General features: G+C 41.3%; 1 protein-coding gene across 1 annotated transcript in view; it reads right to left on the bottom strand.

Annotated features, from left to right (window-relative positions):
- The window catches only part of ERBB3 (erb-b2 receptor tyrosine kinase 3), a 59,827-nt gene extending 39,584 nt beyond the window's left edge, over positions 1 to 20,243 (bottom strand). Inside the window, exon 1 of the mRNA XM_072135063.1 lies at positions 20,111 to 20,243. Coding sequence (XP_071991164.1) covers positions 20,111 to 20,186 — 76 coding nt within the window. The 5' untranslated portion in view covers positions 20,187 to 20,243. The remainder of the gene's footprint in view (positions 1 to 20,110) is intronic.
- Positions 20,244 to 20,585: the final 342 nt, after the last annotated feature.

Here is a 20,585-nt window from a genome sequence, read left to right as displayed (position 1 = left end):
ATGCCTGTTGAAAGCTTGACACAACTGAGGTAAAGTGTTGGGCTTAGAAACTGGAAGGAAGTGTCAATTAAGACACCTATATCTTGGGTTCTGTACCAGCTAGAACCTTAGTCCTGTTCTCAGATTAAAGACAGGAATCTCCTATTGCAGATACTGTGGGTTTGTGATCTAAAGAACACTAGATCTTCACCCTGACTTTAATGACCCATATCTCCCGTTATGTATCTCACGGAAACACAAGCCTGATAAAATTTGAAAAGATGGATTCTCTTTTTTAATATTCTTTAATGATACTAGAACCATGCTACCTGCTATAGAGCCCAAGACATAGGCATCTAAAGTGATGTTCCCCCCGCCTGATGACAAAAAAGATTACAATTTTATGCTAATTTTCCCCCTTCTAGGCTAGGGGGACCATGGCCACCCAAACCACCCACCAAATTTTATACTGAGAAGACTCTTTGCCCATGAAATCCTTATACATCTGTTCATGCTCTCAATACACATGTACACAACAGCAATTTCAGGACTTTTGAAATCCTACAAAGGTCCCGAACCCTCAGATTGAAAGCATCCTCCATTCCCCAAGAAGACTGATTCTAGTACCATATGTAGGAAGTGAATTCCAGATTTGTAGGTACTATAATATACATACAGCCCAGGGCCCATGGCAGCCTCCGCGACCGATTTTTTGTTTTAAATGCGGCGTTTTTTCCGAATCCGTCGGGTTTTCGTTCGGCCACGCCCACCGATTTCCGTCGCGTGCATGCCAGCACCGATGCGCCACAATCCGATCTTGTGCGCCAAAATCCCGGGGCAATTCAGGGGAAATCGGCGCAAATCGGAAATATTCGGGTAACACGTCGGGAAAACGCGAATCGGGCCCTTAGTAAATGACCCCCACTGTGTCCTTAGGTAGCAGCTCGGTTTCAATAAAGCTCAACTTAAAAAAAAAATCTGAGCAGCAGGCATATAGGAAAAAACAAAAATGGGTGCCAAAATTATGTATATGCCAGGAAACTGATGGTTTACATGATCTGTAATTAACTTCATTTTATAGGGTGTATTTATGAGGGAGTGGTATAGGATTATTTCATAACAAAATAATCCCTAGTCAGGAAACAAAATCTGATATATCCTTTCTTATGTGACTGGGGACCTCAATAATAACAGTAGAGTGGGCATTTCAAAGGGGTTATCTAATAGGTGTAATTTACAGGCTCATACTATACATGTGCCTAATAATAGTAAAACAATGACATGTGGGAAGGCTCAATGGAAAAACCATTGAGCCTTTTACCGGTTACACAAATTCCAACATGTTGCCATTCGGTTGATTCACCCTCATACTCAAAGCTCTGCACATTGCTGCACCTCCCTACCTCCCCTCTCTTATTTTGGTCTTTTGCGCAACTCGTGCTCTTCGATCTTCCAGTGATCATAGACTGCTCTCTAACTTAAAAGGAACCTGTCACCGCTGTTTGAAAAATTGAGCATTAGACAGTTTCCCATAGAGCCTTATATGCCTAAGGACACTTTTTTTTAACTAAGTTGATCGATGGTCACAAGTGGAGAAAATGAACTTTGATTGGAGGTAACCACTTCCTCAGCACGTCATCAGTTACTCATCTTTCCTATATCTCACTTGGCCGTCTAGCCGAATTCCCGCGCATGTGCATAAGTTGCATGCGGCTGTCATGCGCAGTGAGCATTTGAGCGGTCCGAAGCCTCCACCTCCTCACTGCGCATGTGGAAGGGGAAAAGCACTGCGCATGCACGAGAAGCCGGCGAGGCGGCCAACTGAGATACTAGAAAGAGGAGTAGAAAGAGGATGAACAGATGATGTGCTGAGGAGGTGGCTTCTAGACTCAAGCATGAGTATACGCCCAGTTCGACAAGCGTGGATTTGCTGCTTGGTTACCAGGCAGAAAGATGAATTTAGTTAAAAAAGGGTGCCCTTAGGCCATAAGGTACCGTGAGAACCTGTCTAATGCCAATTTTTTTTAAACAACGGTGACAGGTTCCCTTTAATTTGAACCTCTCACTCAGGACTCCTGGAGAGCTGCACCAATTCTCATTTTTTAGTATGTAGGTTTTCCATGCAGTGTCTCACACCCATGCTGACATCTGGTGTGAAGAAACGCTATTTTTAATTGTCAAGTTCTGCTTTGCATTTGGTGACTGCTCCCATGATGCGTCCCCCATCTTGCTGCAAGTGGTGCTGCATGAGGCAAGAGGTTCAACTCACCTCATGGCTGGTGCACTCCTGAGTGAAGGTGAGTGTTCCAAAGTATGGGCCATTATACCATGAGGGGGCCACTAAATGGGATGTTATAGAGCAGTGGTGGCGAACCTATGGCAAGGGTGCCAGAGGCGGCACTCAGAGCCCTTTCTGTGGGCACCCGGGCCATCCCCCAGCGCACCAGACAGGACTGGTGCGCTGCAGTTCCAAGCAACTTAAAAGATGGTGCTTTCAGTCATATTTTGATACTTCGCTACTTGGCACTGTAGGAAGAGGGAGAATGAATAGACAGGTCCAAATTATCTTTGGAGGACCTCCTACTGGCCCCAGGATTCTCTGTGTACAGAGGGACACTGGAAAGAAGCTAAAGTTATGCAAATTTTCCATCTTTCTACTGCTGTCCTCAGGAGGCTAATATGATTGTTAAAGAACATGGGGCAGTAAGTTACTGCTTTAATTTTTGGTTGGCACCTCGAGATAAAAAGGGGGGTTTGGGGTTGCTTTTTGGGCACTTGGCCGCTAAAAGGTTCGCCATCACTGTTATAAAGTGTAGAGGGGTAATATAAAAATGAGTTGGAACTCCAGATATGATTTGGGGACCAGTAAAAGGAAGGGTATTATTTTGTGTAGAGACACTAGTAAGAAGAGGCAGGTTGCGAGGCGTGTTTTTATCCCTCTTTCCAGTCTGGAAAGTTGGGTGGTTTGGGTTTACTTATTTGCTTGTTATGTGATTGTGTCTGAAATCAGTTGTCATTCTTGTACAAGAATTTGTTTGGATCACAGAACATAAGCTCAAAAAACCTGTCTTCTTTTCTATGTTCAATAAGAATGTGTCACACAGTTGCAACAATGAAAAATACAAAAATAACACCAAAAGGCATTACAACTGTAAAAAAAATATACAATAGCAATAGTCTGACAAACAAGAACTCCTGCCGCCTTCTCAGAATCTTTGCTGCACCTGCAGCTTGGTCTTGTTTTCTTACTTTTGACAAATAATATCTGAATATGTCTCCACTGTTTGTATGACTTCTATTGCCTTTATATTCCTCAGTGCAAGTGCCAATGACATGGTCATTAATCATTCACATGCCTGTATCGATAAAGAGATTTTTGTAACAATGGCAGCTATTGAAAATGTTGTGAAAGCTAGAATGGGTCATGGTTTTACGCTCTGCAAGTCAGAGACCCATACTGGAAATGAAAAAAGGGATTCATTTTTATTCCACTATTTTATTACCACCAAGACATTGATAACATTTTATACCAGGGACAAACACCCTACACAGTTACCACCCCCCTTCTCTGCTACTCTATGCCTGCGTCAGGTCAAATTCTTGCCACATACCATCCATACCCAGATGCCAACAGTCTTATTAGAGAAACACATGTCTCCAAGCATACATAGCTGTGACCAGGGAGAAAGTAATTCTATAGTAAGTTTGGCAATTGGTGTGGGAATTTCCATGTAATGCCTTTTGTCACTTTTCAGATACAGCTATCATTTAAATATACATTATGTGGAAAATTATTTTTGGACGAAAGCTGATATATATTGTTGTATACTAAATCCAATTCAATTGTTTTTATTAGTAAGTTTTACCAACAAAACAGTATGATTTATGTTTAACTTTTTAATAAGATAATGGGGCACATTTACTAAGGGATTTGCAGCACACTTTTGTTGGACTTTGCCCGTTCTTCTAGGCTTACAGTATATACTCGCGTATAAGCCGACCTGAGTTAATGGTTTTAACAAATTTTAACACAAAAAACGTATTGACTCGAGTATAAGCCGGTGGTGAGAAATGCACAGGTTATAGCCCCCAGTATATAGCGAGCCAGCACCTGTAGTACATAGCCAGCTCCCTGTAGTATATAGCCTGCAAGCCCCTGTAGTATATAGCCTGCCAGACCCCTGTAGTATATAGCCTGAACCCTGTAGTATATAGCCTGCCAGCCCCCCAGCCCCCATAGTATATAGCCTTCCAGCCCCCACGTAGTATATAGCCTGCCAGACCCTGTAGTATATAGCCCGCCAGCCCCTGTAGTATATAGCCAGCCAGCCTCCTAGTACACACCCAGCCCCTGTAGGATATAGCCTGCAGCCCCTACCCCCAATATAATGCCTGTATGAAAAAAAAAAAAGAGTACTCACCTTCCGACGCCCCCCCCCCCCCCCCGACAGGTCCTCTTCTATCCATCGCAGATGTTGCCGTGCAGTCCGTCGCAGGCATTATGACGTCAGACGCACGCTGACATCATAGTGTGTGCTGATGCTTATGCACACATTAGAATGTCAGCGCGTGCCTGACGTCACAATGGCTGCGACGGACCGCATGACGACACGGAGACAATGACAGGGGCCGCGATGGATAGAAAAGGACCTGCTGGGGGTGGGGGGTTCTGTACTTAACATGCAAATTGTGTCGCACGCCCCATGTTAAAGGTGCACCACAAAAAGTTGGTGAACAGCGACAGATTCATGATTTCTGGAGCATGTTCTTTATGAATCGGTCGCACCAAGCATTAGACACGGAAATATTACAAGCTCTTGATGTTAAATGGAGCAAGATGAATTTGTATAGATCGTTATTGCTGTCCTGAGGATGCCAAAGAAGTCCTACAGAAACATACATGACAATATAAATTTTTATTACAATCTGAATCTATGGTTGATAAAAGTGCCTGGAGGAATAAGAGGTACAGTAAAGACTCAGTCCAACTGTATGGGCAAACTATTACAAATCCATCCAAACATGCATGAGACCATGTACAGGAAAATATCTACAATGATCCCATGACAAACTCATCAATCTCAGGAAAAGATCTGCCGACATGACTGGGTTGAAGTGTGTGTTATTCATTAATTTTCCCACAATGTACTCTGTTCCTGAGATTACTGCTAGAGTCAAAGTACAAGTAAAGTCACTAACATGAGAAGGTGATGTGCTTCAAAGTTCTGAAACCTGTTTTTTTTACACAATACAAGTTTGTCTTGTACTTTATTGACTTATATGAAACTTGTGGGACGACTTATAGGACAGCTGATCCAGGAAGTAGGTTCCCAGCCGCCGAACACCATTTATTGCTTATCCTGTAGAAAATTACAAACCCCCTTTTAATGTAACAGTTATCACAAGATAAAGCCAATATCAGATGTAGATATATATCAAATGAAAAACATACTTAGGCCAAATTCACATCTACAAAGGATGAGGATTTACTTTTTGTTGCTCTCCTCCTTAAAGGAAGCAAACAAAAGAAAGTAATAACGCAGATGTGAACTTAGCCTTAAGGAGGCCATTTCGGACTCACATGGATCATTTGCATAGATGGTGAGTCCACTTTACTGTTTGGACTGTTTCAACTTTACAGGCATGGAGAGGAACAATATCCTCGGGTTAGGGCCTAACTGCCTGATCAGTGAGGGTCTCAGTGCTAAGACCCCTGCAGATCGTGGAAATGAGGGGACCGTCGGACCCCTCATTGCTCTGTCAGATTAATGGAGCAGACGGCCGCCCGCGGCCTTTATGCTCCATCAATCTCTATGGAGCTGACGAAATTGCCGAACGCGGTGCTCACCGATCTCCTCCAGGTCCATAGAGATTAATGGAGAAGAACGTTCATACACGGCTGTCTGGTCCATTAGTCTGAGGAGCGACAAGGACACTCATTTTCACGATCTGCAGGTGTTTCAGTACTGAGACCCCGACTGATTAGCTGGTTAGGCCCTATTCCTTCGTGGGAAAACCCCTTTAAGGTGACCATACACATTACTTGGCTATTAGACCAATTCTTGTACAGCAGACAACTATTCCTTCTATCCATAGTAGAGGCGATGCAAAGGGTACAATAGTACCTCTGAGATCCGTATGGTGCCCCTTCCATATGAAGAAATCAGTACTATAAATGACACATCACAGTTGGGTGGCTGGATACAAATAATGAAATATATGTATGGGATGTGACATTAAATTTATAGGCCATCTTTTTGCTATTTATGACACCTCTCATAGCATTTATAATATTAGAATTGAGGAGTTATAGTGATATCATCATCGGCTATAATTTGTGTCATTATGATATCACTACTTGATCATTTAGCATTAGACACAGTTAGATTTATTTTCAGCAGTAACACTACCCACACTGCAGAATTTGTGGGTAGTTGGCATCTTGTATATGTGTTCATGCTTTCTCTGAACATCGTGAATAGGATGATCTCATTCATTAAATGTGCTGTCTGGGTATTTCTACCACAGAATAGGGTGGGGGTGAGGTGTGTTCATATCACAAGTTGTGATGAATGACAGCTGGAATTTTGCACTATCGCTTTGTGTTATAAGAAAAACATTCTCCTCCCCTGACTCCATGTGTAGAAAAGCTGGTTTGGTCTCCTACAGGGATTATGACTAAAGACACTGTAAATGATGTACAATGTGATTACCCAATTTACTTCACTTAAAAGTAATGTACATGGCTCAAAAATGGGCACCTTAATGCACCATAGAAGTCCTATATTCAAAACGTATTCAAGGTACCTGTGAATTTTGGTAGAGCTGGTACGTGCATCTTTTTGCATATTAGGTTGCTGTACTAATCAGTGTTTTCAGAGAGTAAGAAAACAGAGGAGCATTTCAGCACCTCCATTCTACTTACTGGTTGGTGTAGGGTGTCCTAGGGCACAGGTCAATAGATGTGTAACATAGGATCTTCCAAAATTACTTAATATATTTAACACAATCTGAAGATTAAGCTATTACTGTGACTTTATTAGAATACATAACTGACTAGTAACTATATAGGGACTGGTGACTGGACTATGATTAAAAGTGGATGTGATAGTTCAAATCGAATCTATCATCACCCGAATCACAGTTTAAAGCAGCTTGTCTTGGCACTTTCTGAGATTTTCAGACATACCTCTTCTATAATGACGGTGATCAGGTGATTTAACAATTCGTTCTTTTCAGTACAAGCTGCTTGCACATGTATTTATAGAGTCTATGTGCGACATGACACAAAATTCTGCACTGGAAGGGGCATTCCGGTGCACAGTTGGACCATGCGTTCTATGTTAAAGGTGCACCAAAACAAAAGTTGGTACACTCTGTGGGAGCAGTGTAGGGGGCACCATATTCATGAAGAACAGGCGCCACAATTCATGGTGCACCATGCACACTTCACAGGCAAACTGCACCTAGTATAGTTTGCACTGTTTTTAATAAATGTGGGCCAATGCGTCTCAGGTTCCACCAGTCTCTAGCTGGAAAACACTTCTTCTGCGCTAGATTTATCACTTGGTAAGGTTTGGTGCAGTATAAGCCTGCAGGTTCCTACTTTAGACCTACTTTTAGTTGGTCTAAACAGTGAGCCAAAATTTTGGGCGCATGGATGATTTCCTACAAGCCTGGTCCTTTTCTTAAGACCACGCACCTTCGCAGGACAGGTCAGAAAAAGTGCCAAACAAAGGTCTAAAAGCCTTGACAAATGTATTGCAAGGCATTTTAGACGCAAAACCACCAGAATTGTAATAAATCCCCCCAAATGTGTATCTTTATGTAAGATGCACTATGGATGTGACCATTTCTGTTGGTGCACCCATTGGCCTACATTTATTAAAAAGAGTGCAAACTACACTAGGTGTAGATTCAGGAATTTTGGCAAATTTTGGCAAATGTTCTTCATGAATCTGGTGCCCCCTGCATTGCTCCGACAGAGTGCAGACACAATTCTGTCAGACTTTGCATGATATATGTGGTGCACGGTCCAACTGAGCACTGAAACGCCCCTTTCAATGCAGAATTTTGTGTTGTGCCGGATATAGTGAAACATATGTGTCTCAAACACTTCTATCAACGCTATCCAGTGTCACCCAGCAGCACTTCTCTTCAGAATGGGGCTCATTTACTAAGGGTCCGCATGGCGCATTTCCATCGGGTTTCCCGAGGATTTCCGTTTTGCTCCGCATTTAACAGGGGATTTTGGCGCACGAGATCTGATTTCGGCGCATCGGCGCCGGCTTGTATGCGACAAATGGGGGGGGGGGGCGTCGGACAACCCGACAGATTCAGACTACGCACGGGATTTAGCATTTCGAATTGTGTCACAAGACATGCACTTACAAGCACCAGGAAGAAGGTGAACTCCGGCGGACCTCAGCGGGGAAGCAACGGATGCAGGAACTCGGGCGCACAAGCTTCGTGAATCGGGGATTGCGCCAGGACCAGGTAAGTAAATTTTCCCCATTGGCTGAAATACAACCTTAAAAGAAGGTGTAGAAGGCAAAGAACAGGTACACTAAGAGCCTGGCCCTCTCCCTGGTGCACCAAGAAGATTAGTTGCATAAAGATATAAATCAAATGTTCTCCCAAATGAAAGACCTTTTTGACACTGGTCACTGGCCCAAAATTCAGTTTTCTGCTGGTTAACCTCGTTCCCCAGATAGTATTGACTTTGCTTTCACAGTTGGGACAAACAAGCTTATTCCACTCACCATGTAACAAAGTCTTTCTACTATACAAAAGAAGTAGATTGATGGTTAAGGGTTAAGGAACTCCAGTGAATGGATTACCGCTTCTTTGAATAGTCTTCCAGGAGGTCTATGTTTTGCCTCTAAAGTCATTTGAAATCAATTGCTTCCTTGAAGCAAATCCAGGCCCTAATAAACATGTTACTTTACATTGTGAACCTCACAGGGCGTAAGAAGCATCTTAAACCAAGCCGTGTTCTGACTTCATAAAAGACCAATGATTCACATACAGACAGGGGGAGGGTGAAGATGCTCAGCTAGGGATCCATTGTGGCTGGGAGGGTAAAAATAGACAAGAGGATGCAGAATGTGTCACTACTACAAAGTGGCTTTTGAGTGAAGGGGCCCCCCTTGGGGTGACTTTGAAAGTCTACAGACAGTGGATATCATATAGCTGGTTGAAAACCTTATCATCTTCGCCTGTCTGGTCATTCATCAGATTCCCAAATTGTTACAATAAACCTTCATCTTTTGAAGATAACACATTCTTTGGATGCATTGCGACTTATATATGAATGTTATACATACAACAATTCTTCCAGCTCATAGTCATATATCACACGGATGATTCCTTCATTTTTAGAAGAGGAACTACAATTTAATATAAGCTATTATAAAAGTCCAGTGTAGAGCCTGTCATAGAGCCGTACACCATTATAAAGTCACTTCAACATGGGAACTGTAGGAGGATCCATGGTGTAGGAATCAATGTTTTCTTAATTGATGTGGCTGGTGTTTAAGATCCCTAGCCCATCATGATGACCAGTGGTAAGTTGCACTTTTTGACCACTATGTTTGATGTATACTGGTTATGTTTTTTCTATAATGCTATGTGACACCTCAGATAGCATGAACCATAACTGCTCTGAAATAGACTGTATTAGAAGCATATCTAAAGCTATGACCATGTCACTGTATATTGGGTATGTCCTAACTGTCTTAAAAAACCAAATTTAAAAAAATCTTTATACATATGCTGCATTAACTTTTGTTGCTCTCATAATAAACTCTAAATTTTAATGCTATGCTAAGATTCTGGTTGCTGTTAGCTACATCAACAGAGGTAAGTTTCCAGAAAAAAACTTGAACACATAGACCCAGCAAGAGATGCTGTCCATATTTTACCAGACTCAGACGCAGCGCAGATCTTTATTTTGGAACAGTAAACTAAACCTCAACATATGGTGCACCCCAGTAGAAAAGGCTTCTGTACAATACACACTGGCATGCTATCTCTAATGTAATTATCTATTTCTAAGGAAATGTATTGGTCATTATTCAAGATACTGGGCAAAACATACAGGGGTGTACCAGCCATGAGGGAAGTTGAGCCTCTTACCTCAGGCAGCACCATCTGTAGCAAGATGGAGACAGCATTAGGGGAGCTGTCACCTGCTACAAAGCAGAACTTATCACTTAAAAACAGTGTCCCTTCACACCAGATGTCTGCATGGGTGTGAGACACTGCATGGGGCACCTGCATACTAAAAAAAAAGTAACCTCATATATTACTTCTGTGTGCGCTGGAGGGGCGCCATTTTGTAGCTTGCCTTAGGTGGCAGAAAGTTCAGGTTCACCCCTGAATATATATAAACATCCATTACAGAATTTAATGCATGAGATATGTCACCACCAATGAAGACTCTTAGAATGCCAAAGGAAATCATGGAATCATAGACCAAGCTACAATAAGCCAACAACATTTTGTAGCCCCAGGAAAGTTTCTATGACCATGAACATAAGACATAATAGCAGCCAAATACCTTAATTTTGGAAACATCTGCAAACCATCCGTGTAAGAAATATTTAGCCAACATTTGTCAGGGAAAGAAAAGATAGGACATCCTGAAATTTAACATGACCAATCCTTTATTGGATTGGTAAGAAGGTAAATCACTGCTACATTTTATCACACATGACTGTAGATGGGAGTTCATTAGGAACAGCTGTCAGTCAATGACTTATGAAAGTATATGGCCAGCTGGATTCAGCATGAATTGTTGAGAAGAAAATCCAGAGATATTACATTTGCAAATCCAAGTATATAAATACCCCACATATAATAATATAATGTGTAATTTATGTGTTTGGACGCGGTGATCTCAATTCACAACAAACTGAACAACTTATTGTTTCCCAGCAACATGTAGACCTTACTATAAAGTACTGTTGATGGTAGTCACTGTGGCTGCAGACTTTACAATCAATTATTGAAGTTGCTTATGGGAATCAGAATATAAAGCAATGGATAACTTTCCGGTGGTCCTACACCCCTTACAATTTCGATTCTCAGATGGACTAAGTAAAGAGAAACCTAGTTGCCCTCCAGAATCAGTAGTAATGCTATTATTGTTGATGTATGATATTTTTATTGTTGGAGAACAAACTTACTCACGTTGTATTGTAGAATATAGCTACGGCTACACAGTGACTTTCATTGTTTATAGCAACATTTAATGTTTTTATATGTCGATTAACTTAATTTATGAATACTTAGAACAGCACTTTGAGTAATGTGAGTATATCAACCCAATTGAAGAGCACTTCACAAACAAAACATAAGCTGCGGGCGCTACTGCACCGAAACTTGATAAATGTCACAATGCTGGTCTTAATACTTAATTTAAAAACTGTTTCAATGTAAAACAGGCTTACTCATGAGTGCTGACCTTTTTTTAATAGAAAATACAGATTTGCATCTTCTGCTTAGAGCCTGGAGGTGAGTATGAGGAATTTGCATTTTCAAACAATACATAATAAACTCACCCATTGCATACTATATACTATAAATGATCATAATCAGAAGGCTTTGCTGTAACCAGAAAGCAGTTATGTGTGGGTGGGAACATTGACAATGGAAGTGTATGAAGAATAAGACAGCTACAAATATAAAGTTACTCGATTTTAATCACATTATCATTATTTATACTAAAAATTATGTGTTAAATAAGAACAGGGAGCTACAAAGGCAGGTTGTGCGAGCTAAGGGGAATAATGAAAAATATACATAGTACATATAAATCATTTAAACAATAATCGGTTTCCAATAATTCTAAACCAAGAGTTTCTACAATACTCATACTACTCATTGAGGGGGAGTTACTGGCTTCAGTTCAATGACTTGTGCACCCCACGCAGAACAACCTCTTAGTAATTTGCTCCCGAGAATTGAAAACTATGCCAGGTACAACCTTGCAGAGGTTATAGAAAATCTGGCTATGAGTGATCTGTAAAAAACAATTCCAACTAGAACATGATCTACGTATCAATGGATAAGTCAAATGGTAAATGCAGCTGTGTATCTTACATTCAAAAAAACTGTCGGCAAATGGCTGATCATCATGTGTACTATCATTACTATCATGTGTATCGGCACTAACACACCCCTTTAGGTGCACATTTATTCTGTCTTGTTGGACACAGAGCAGCCACAATACAAAACTGGCGCAGACACTTTACAGATACATGTGCAAGCAGAAAACAAGTCAGAAAACTGGTGCAAATAAAATTGGACCAATATGTCTGAACGTTCTGTTTTTCCATTTATTGAAGTAAACAAAGTATAAAAGTTATAAAATCTCCACTAAACAAGTTGCTGAAAAACAAAGTCCATGTGAACTCTCTGATCCCTGCCAGCTCACCTACAATAGTGAATTCCTCCCATTTCCTGACCTATATGCTATAATCAGTCTTTAGATATTTCCAGACAACTGTGGCAGCAGCCCGGGATATGAACTATTCTTAGAAGCACAAATCTGGGTAGTGCTGTGTATGAAGCTATACTTATTTCACATTGTAGATTTACATTCATGCCTTAAATAGCATCTATGGAACTAATACGAGTCATCTGTTAATTGTGATACTTTGATTCCTGTGCTGTCAGGGTTCTACAATGTATTGCTGAGGTTATGTGAGGTCTTACAGGCGTTTTGTTACTTACTCTTTTAAAGTGTGCCAGCTCAGTTGCTGTTTAAGGTGCCAGAAATGCCATAATTTACAGCCTCTAATACACATTACAGCCTCCCACTTCCTCTCCGTGCCAGGATCCCCTATATCAGAATCCGATTTCTAAATTTACAGTTCACTGCACCTGTTATGGAAAGACTATTCAACGGACTGTGGCTTTAAGAGGTGACGTGTGGCTGCTTTATTCACAGTTAACAAATTGTGTTTAATCCTGACACAAGAGAAGATGTTCTCCACCTCTTGGCTGCTCACATTGTACATCATCACCGTACAGGACCCTCTTGCCATGTGATGCTATGTTCACAAACTGCTTGAAATGTGTTTCTAAATGCAATTCAGATGCACACTGGGTAGGAGCTTCTCTTCAACAGAGATGCATTAAAACATATGTTGCTTGCCCAAAATCATCTTGTGTTTCTCGACCCAATTCAAATGCAGCGGGGAGGTTCACTATGCCTTCTCTGCCAGTTTTCTTGTGGAGAAGGCACATAAATCTCCCCCTCCCGACAGTTTTCTCCAACCCTCATGCTATTTTGGTTGTGTCAGAGCAGGGGCACAAACTGAATTTATTTAGGAAAACCAGCAAAGACTATAGCAGAAAATTATAGTTAGACCTGTTTAGACCAGTCTGAATTGGCTGAGTTTGCACCCGATCTACTAAGAGTCTGGAGCCTCTTTGTATATATGGGCACTGGTGAGGGGGGGGGGGGGTTTAAAACGCCAGTCTTAATGCCCATATTTGATGAGCTATGATTGGGAAATACATGCAGGAATAATATGCAGGAAATATAGCAATTTTTATCAATTTACAATCAATGTTTGATACAATTTTATCAATTACAATTTCATAAATAAGCACAAAAAGTTGTTCCAAGTTGGTTCAAAAACATGGAGTGATTTTCTTACATTTCCTATAAATTAAACTGTTTTGTGTCTACAGCTACTGTCAGAACTTTGTATTTGTTTTTTTGACTCTCAGATTTTTTCTACTCAAAAATACCACATTTACTAGGGTTGGTTGAGGAATGTTAATGAATCTAATGGGGTTTTAGGTGTACGATCTGCATCTAAATCCTTACCCTGTATGAACAAGGCCTTAACGTCACTTTGCAACTCTTTGTCCATTGTATGAACCAATAATCCAGTTTCTAATGCTATTGTAATTGTTTTCCAGAAAAGAAGAATGCCAATGGACTAATGGGATTGTGACAGACTCCATGCAGCAAAACTCAGAATAGGTCGTACTGACACAGGTAGTCTTTATTGTGGTCATCGGTGTGTAAGGTCTGATGACACATGAACTGCGCATAAAGGACGACAAGCGGGTTGTTTGCAACCCAAGAGCAGCCCCTGGTTGTGGGCATATTGGGTCAGATTTACTTACCCGGTTCCATCGCAATCCCGTGGTGCATTGTCCAACGAGGATTCGGGTCCGGCGCAATTCACTAACATTGTGCGTCCGAGTTCCTGCATGTATGGCTGCTGCGCCGAGGTCCGCCGGAATTCACCTGCTTCTTCCTGGTGCATGTGAGTGCTTGATTTTGCGACACAAATCCTTTTTTAAATTCCGCGGTTTGTCCGAATCCGCCGAGTATTCCGACGGCCCGCCCCCAATTTCTGTCGTGTGCAAGCCTGCACTGGTGCGCCAAAATTTGATCGCGTGCGCCAAACTCAATTCGCCAAAAATATTCGGGATACCCGATGAAAGTGCGGCGTTCGGTCCCTTAGTAAATGAGCCCCATAGACTTAATAAGAGAGAGGGCCATGTAGCCTGTCGATCTGCAGCATGTGGAGGCTTAGTCAACTGCTGGGCTACGCAGCCCAAGTTCAAGAGCAAAAACAAAATCATAAAATATTTAAAAGAAATTACAGTGATTACCCGGCTCTATGTCAATAGATATTTTCCAACAGTGTTAATTATAAGCATAACAAAAACACTTATAATAATACAACGTAGGATATAGGAGCTACTCCCACTTCTTCTGGGTAACTAGTGAGTAACCTCATAGTAGCAATAAACAAACTGTGACTCAGTTTATTTCTAAAGGTGTGACTTTAAAAGTAGTGTAGTGGCACCTAACTAAAGACATCCTCTACCCTGGTACTTCTAGATCTTCTCAGATATGTTCCTCTGACTCTTAAATCTTGTACAGGCGGTCCCCTACTTAAGAACATTCGACTTACATATGACCCCTAGTTACAAACGGACCTCTGGATATTGGTAATTTATTGTACTTTAGTCCTAGGCTACAATAAACAGTTAAAACAGTTATCACAGGTGTCTGTAATGAAGCTTTAGTGTTAATATTGATTCTTATGACAACCCAACATTTTTAAAATCCAATTGTCACAGAGACCAAAAAAGTTCTGGCTGGGATTACAATGATAAAATATACAGTTCCGACTTACATACAAATTCAACTTAAGAACAAACTGCCTGTATATAAAAATACAAGAATCTAGTATTAAACAACGTAGATCAAAGTGCTGTATATTTCCTCCTCCATGTGATCTGATTGTATAACATAGGTTCTGTTATGTTCCTATGCCCATGATAAAGAAACGTGTGGGAGATCACTGTAGAGGCTACTGTTACCAAAGAGCCCTTTATTCCAATGCTTCAGTGCAAATGTGATTTAGCACTTTCCAAAGGGATCAAAGTCTTTCTTTTATTGAATATATCAGGTTTCCCACCATTGATTTGCCATGCACATCAGAACAAAGCAGAAGCCTGCAGTGATCCCAGGACCCGCTTATCATAAAGTCAAACATTGCAGCATATACTCCAGGTATAATGTCATCCAGAGGATTTGCATAGGATCCTCTTGGCTGCACTACTTGTCCTTGCAATTTCCTTTCAAGAGTTACGCTGTTTGCCTTATATCCATTTATGAAATCAAATAGTTCTCATTGTTATTGTATTGTATTGTTATTGTGAAACAGGTTTTCCCCAGTTTCTATTAAAGGAAATCACTACCACTATGTGGTAGTAAACTAAACCAAACATACTTACCTATCAATGTCTTTTCCATAGGAACATGAGGGACATGGGCTAATCACAAAAACAATGGCCAGCACACCTGTGATAAATATGTTTCTGTGCATTACGACACGCACCTCCTGCTAACCGAAAATGTTTGAGCACACTTTCAATCCTCTGCTCTTAAGTCTCATCTTCCAGAAGGTAGAGTATGTTCCAAGGTCATAGAAAACATTCTGGTACAGCAATATCATTATTGGGGTAGAGAATCCGGTTGTCTTGGAGGGCCTTCACAAGTGTTGGAGTCTTTCTGCAAGCATCATAATCCACCTGAAATTGGCTGGTTTATAATAATTCCTTGCCAAACCGGTCCCTGTCCCCAATAGGGCTCACAATCTAATTAACCTAACAGTATGTTTTGGAGTGTGGGAGGCAACAGGAGGACTCTGAGGAAACCCACTCAAACACGGAGAGAACATACAAATTCTTTGCAGATGTTGACCCTGGGACTTGAACCCAGGTCCCCACCGTACGGATGCTTATAGTGCCACAATTTTGCTTTGGCAGGGGAAGGTAAGTCAACTTTTTCATTGCAGACATTGATTTCTACACCATGATCTGCAGCAATAAGTGACATTTCATTTATGATTTGCGGATCAAAATTCTGCATCAAAAAGGTGTTTGAATAGGATTGTCATAAATTCAGTACACAACAACTGTGCTGTATTACACTGTGGATTTACTAGGTAGAAAAGTTAGGCCTCTTGCACACTAGCGTTGCGTTTCACGTGCGTGTGCAATGCGTGAAAAACTGACGTTTTTGCTGCGTTTTTGTTGCATTTTTCCTTGGAGTAATTTGCGGTTTTTTTGCGTTTTCGGCGCATTTTTGACGCGCGATTCAATGGGAGACTCGAGCATATTTCAAAGGGACCATGGTTTGGGATTAAAATGTGTTATTTAATTGAAAAATAATGTCTTCTGATAATTTGCAAACATCGGCGATCTATTCTTCACTGTTCCGCGCGTATATTATCTCCCGACAATTTAGCAGATGTGAAGAACAGTGAAGAATAGAATAAAAACATTGTACACAGTGAACACAGTGAACACAGGATCATTTAAGATAAAAACACAGTGCAGAACACAGTGCAGAATAGATTACAGATGTTCGGCACATCTGCTTACTTGTCGGGAGATACGCGCGGAACGGCGCGAACAAAATAGCATGTGAAGAACAATATATATGTGTGTAAAGAACACATTGCAGATGTTTCCATACATCTGCAATGTATTCTTCACACATATATATTGTTCTTCACATGCTATTTTGTTCGCACCGTTCCGCGCGTATCTCCCGACAAGTAAGCAGATGTGCCGAACATCTGTAATCTATTCTGCACTGTGTTCTGCACTGTGTTTTTATCTTAAATGATCCTGTGGTCACTGTGTTCACTGTGTACAATGATTTTATTCTATTCTTCACTGTTCTTCATTGTGTTTTTTTAATTAAATGCTCGATCGCGAGCAGGGGAAATAATGTTATTCTGGTCACCTAGCAACCCTTACGTTTAAAACGCATTGCACATTGCGTTCTTGATGCATCTCCATAGACTTGAATGGGGCGTGAAAAACGCGCGTGACCTGCAAAAATAGAGCATGCTGCGATTTTGACGCGCGTGCAAACGAACGCAAGCACGCGCGTTAAAAACCACGCTAATGGAGAAAGACCCATTGAATACAATGGGACAGAGTGCAATGCGAGTTCTGAGCGTCAAATGCACGCGCAGAACTCGCGCGTGAAAAACGCCAGTGGAGAAGGGGCCTTACTCAGCAAATTCAAACATAGTATGCAAGGTGTAAAGATACCCCAATTCCAACAAAACACTGAATAAATAATGCAGGTAGAGTAAGAACACCATCAATACCTAAAATCTAGTGGCCACAATCTTTACAATCTACTCAAATGCTCCACAACAAGGTTTAAAGTATATAACTACCACAGACTATTGTAACACGTCACTATTATATTACGCATGTAATACCTTGTTTATATGATAGACAGGGAGCTGTTTTATACCTAAGGCTATTAAGGTGGCTAGGCTCACAATATTGTACCATGCTGAAAACAATAATGGACTATTCTGCAGTGTCCTGTCTGCCCTTGAATGGAGGAACTGTTATTTTTTCTATTCGGCAATATTAATTCCTAAACTCTGGTTAATGTTGATCCAACACAGTTAATAACAAGTTCTCCTCGCATAGTTTCATCAATTTCACTGCTTTTAGTTTGTGTTGTATACAGTGTGTGCTACCATATCAATTACTGATTCCTTCTCCAAAAAAAAACTTGTAATCCAAATCAGTATAAAATCACATTGTAACATAATATTAACACCCTCCAATAAACTTTACACATACCCTCCCAGAGAACACTTAACTGTATTATTATCTTCCAAAATATATTGAGACAATTGTATCAGCAAGTTATAGCTGCAAAGCCTGACAGAGGGTTTGAAGAATCATTTACTTATGACAAATTCTGCAGACCCCTTGTTCTAGTGATTGGTGGGTGTCAAATCGGAAAATGATGGCATCTTAGCAACTTAAAGTAAAATAGTTTTTCCTTCATATGGGATGATTGCATATGAATAGTGAGACTGATCCTCAGAATGAAAGACCACAATGCTAGTCAAGCAGGGAGGCTCCTTTACAAATTCCCCTGTCACTGTGCCAGTGCTCTACCACCCAATGTAAGGGCATTGCTACACAGGCCAATTCACTTGACTTTTGTCTCTTTCTCCTGGGTATTGGTGGGGATCCAAAGTCGTGCATCACTTCTCATAATGGAAAGTTAAAGAGGTCCTATCAATGCTGCCACACTGGATCCACCCCACAGCTAAGGGAAATGGTAACACATACGTTAATTTATTCAATAATATTCAAGAGTAGTAACAGCACAATGAAAAGTTATGAAAAAAATGCTCCAGCATTATAATTTGATGGATAAGCATCAGTGCCAATCGTCATTAAACAATCCTTCTTGCTCCAAATGGTGACCATCACCACTGGTGCAGTACTTAAACAAAATAATGTCCACTGTTTAACCCATCTAAATGATGCCCAGATGAATGGTGCCAATGCCTGGCAGGAAGCTGTTTACCAATAGGTTACTACAGTTTGCCCTCTACTAAGGAATGAAGGAAGTGAATGTGTTAAATTGTAGTGCTGGCCTTTCTTGAATAACAGCTCTACAAAGCATCTTATATGAAGAGCTTTACCAACTTTAACTCTTCAATATCCACAGTGTCCACAGCCAGTGCCCTCAAACATGGACCATAAAATAATGGGTAACATCAGTGTCAAAATATTTTAGTCTGCTTAACAATGCATAGAATTTAGTGAACTTGTGCCAAATTCCCTCTAAATTTTACATATCATACTAAAGCCAAACAATAACATTTGTATCAATATCCACAGTAAATCATCTTTACTGTATTGCAGAAGGACAGTAGGGTCCACCTTTTCAGTAAAAAAAATTGCACCCACTTAAATACTGGGGAAATAAGAAAATGACAAGTTGTGCCTATTACATATGGGCAGTGTGTGGTAGCTGCACTGCTGAGCTCATGTATATTATTGGTATCTAGGGACAGATAGAAATGAAATATAGATCGCTAGATATGACATAGACAGACAGAGAAATAGTAAATCTCCACCTCACTAGATCATAATCAGAATATCACCAACCAGTTATCCAGAAGATTATTCACACACAGCAGATTTGTTGCAGGATGGAACAACCCCAAATAGATCTCTGTCAGGGATTTTAGTCTGTCCCATGTAAACATAACCTTAGGGATACCTGACCTTTGACATCTGTACACATAGAGGGGGTTAGTGGTGTGGTACTACAGATCACAGCATGCCCGCACAGCGCTGACACTGAAGATGCTAAACTTTATGAAGTAAGATTCTGTCATTGGCAGGAGAGATAACAGTCCAGCAGTTGTACTATAATATAGAAAGTAGTAAGCGGCACATCTCACCCACTATACTTTGATCTATTATTAACCCTTGCTATATGTCATATGTCATCGCCTCAGCCTGCACCTTTAAGACACACCTTCCCGAAACTGCTCTCCACAATGCCTGGCCAGTCAGTCAGAATGAGCAAATTGCGAAAACAATCGCATCAAAAGCCTCAGAGGAGAGAACAGGTTCCACTGCTCCCGGAGCAAGTTCAAAGGCATCAGACTGCAGCACCCATTCACAGCCTGGCACCCAGTGACCTCTGCCCCTGCGTGACAGTTCTCCCAGCAGGTCAAGAAGCTCATTACTATGTGACCATTCACACAGAGCACACATGTGCAACTAATGCCCCTCTTACCGTTCTGAGCAGTGACACAACCCAGCACAAGGCACAGGAGAAATAAGAGAGTCCATCTCCCCGCCAGGTCCTCCATCCTGGACAGTGACAGCGGGGCGGCGAGGGTTAATAGTGTCCTGTGGACATGACACGCGTGGATCGCAGTAGTATCCTATGGAGGCAGCACCGGCGGACAGCGCAGCCTATGTGACAGCACTTGTCTCCTCCACATTCCTCATCCAGGAGAAAGTTACTCAGGCGCCTCCCACCGCACTCCTCATTGGCCGAGAGCAGTCAATGGCTTGAACGCGATGGAACGCAGCCTGCACCTACCTGCATGACGTCAGCAGGTGCATTGCTCAATAACACTGCTGTCCTAGAATGTGACACATGTCCACCGCATGAAAAAGGACCAGCACTGCCCCAAGTAAGGATATACAGACCACAACATGCCAAATTCACATTATAATACAAGAAAAACAGAAGCATGCAAAGA

The sequence above is a fragment of the Engystomops pustulosus genome, chromosome 2, assembly GCF_040894005.1.
Source record: "Engystomops pustulosus chromosome 2, aEngPut4.maternal, whole genome shotgun sequence".
Taxonomy (NCBI): Eukaryota; Metazoa; Chordata; class Amphibia; order Anura; family Leptodactylidae; genus Engystomops; species Engystomops pustulosus.
The sequence above is the reverse complement of the archived record's forward strand: the minus strand, read 5'-3'. Positions and strand labels throughout refer to the sequence as shown.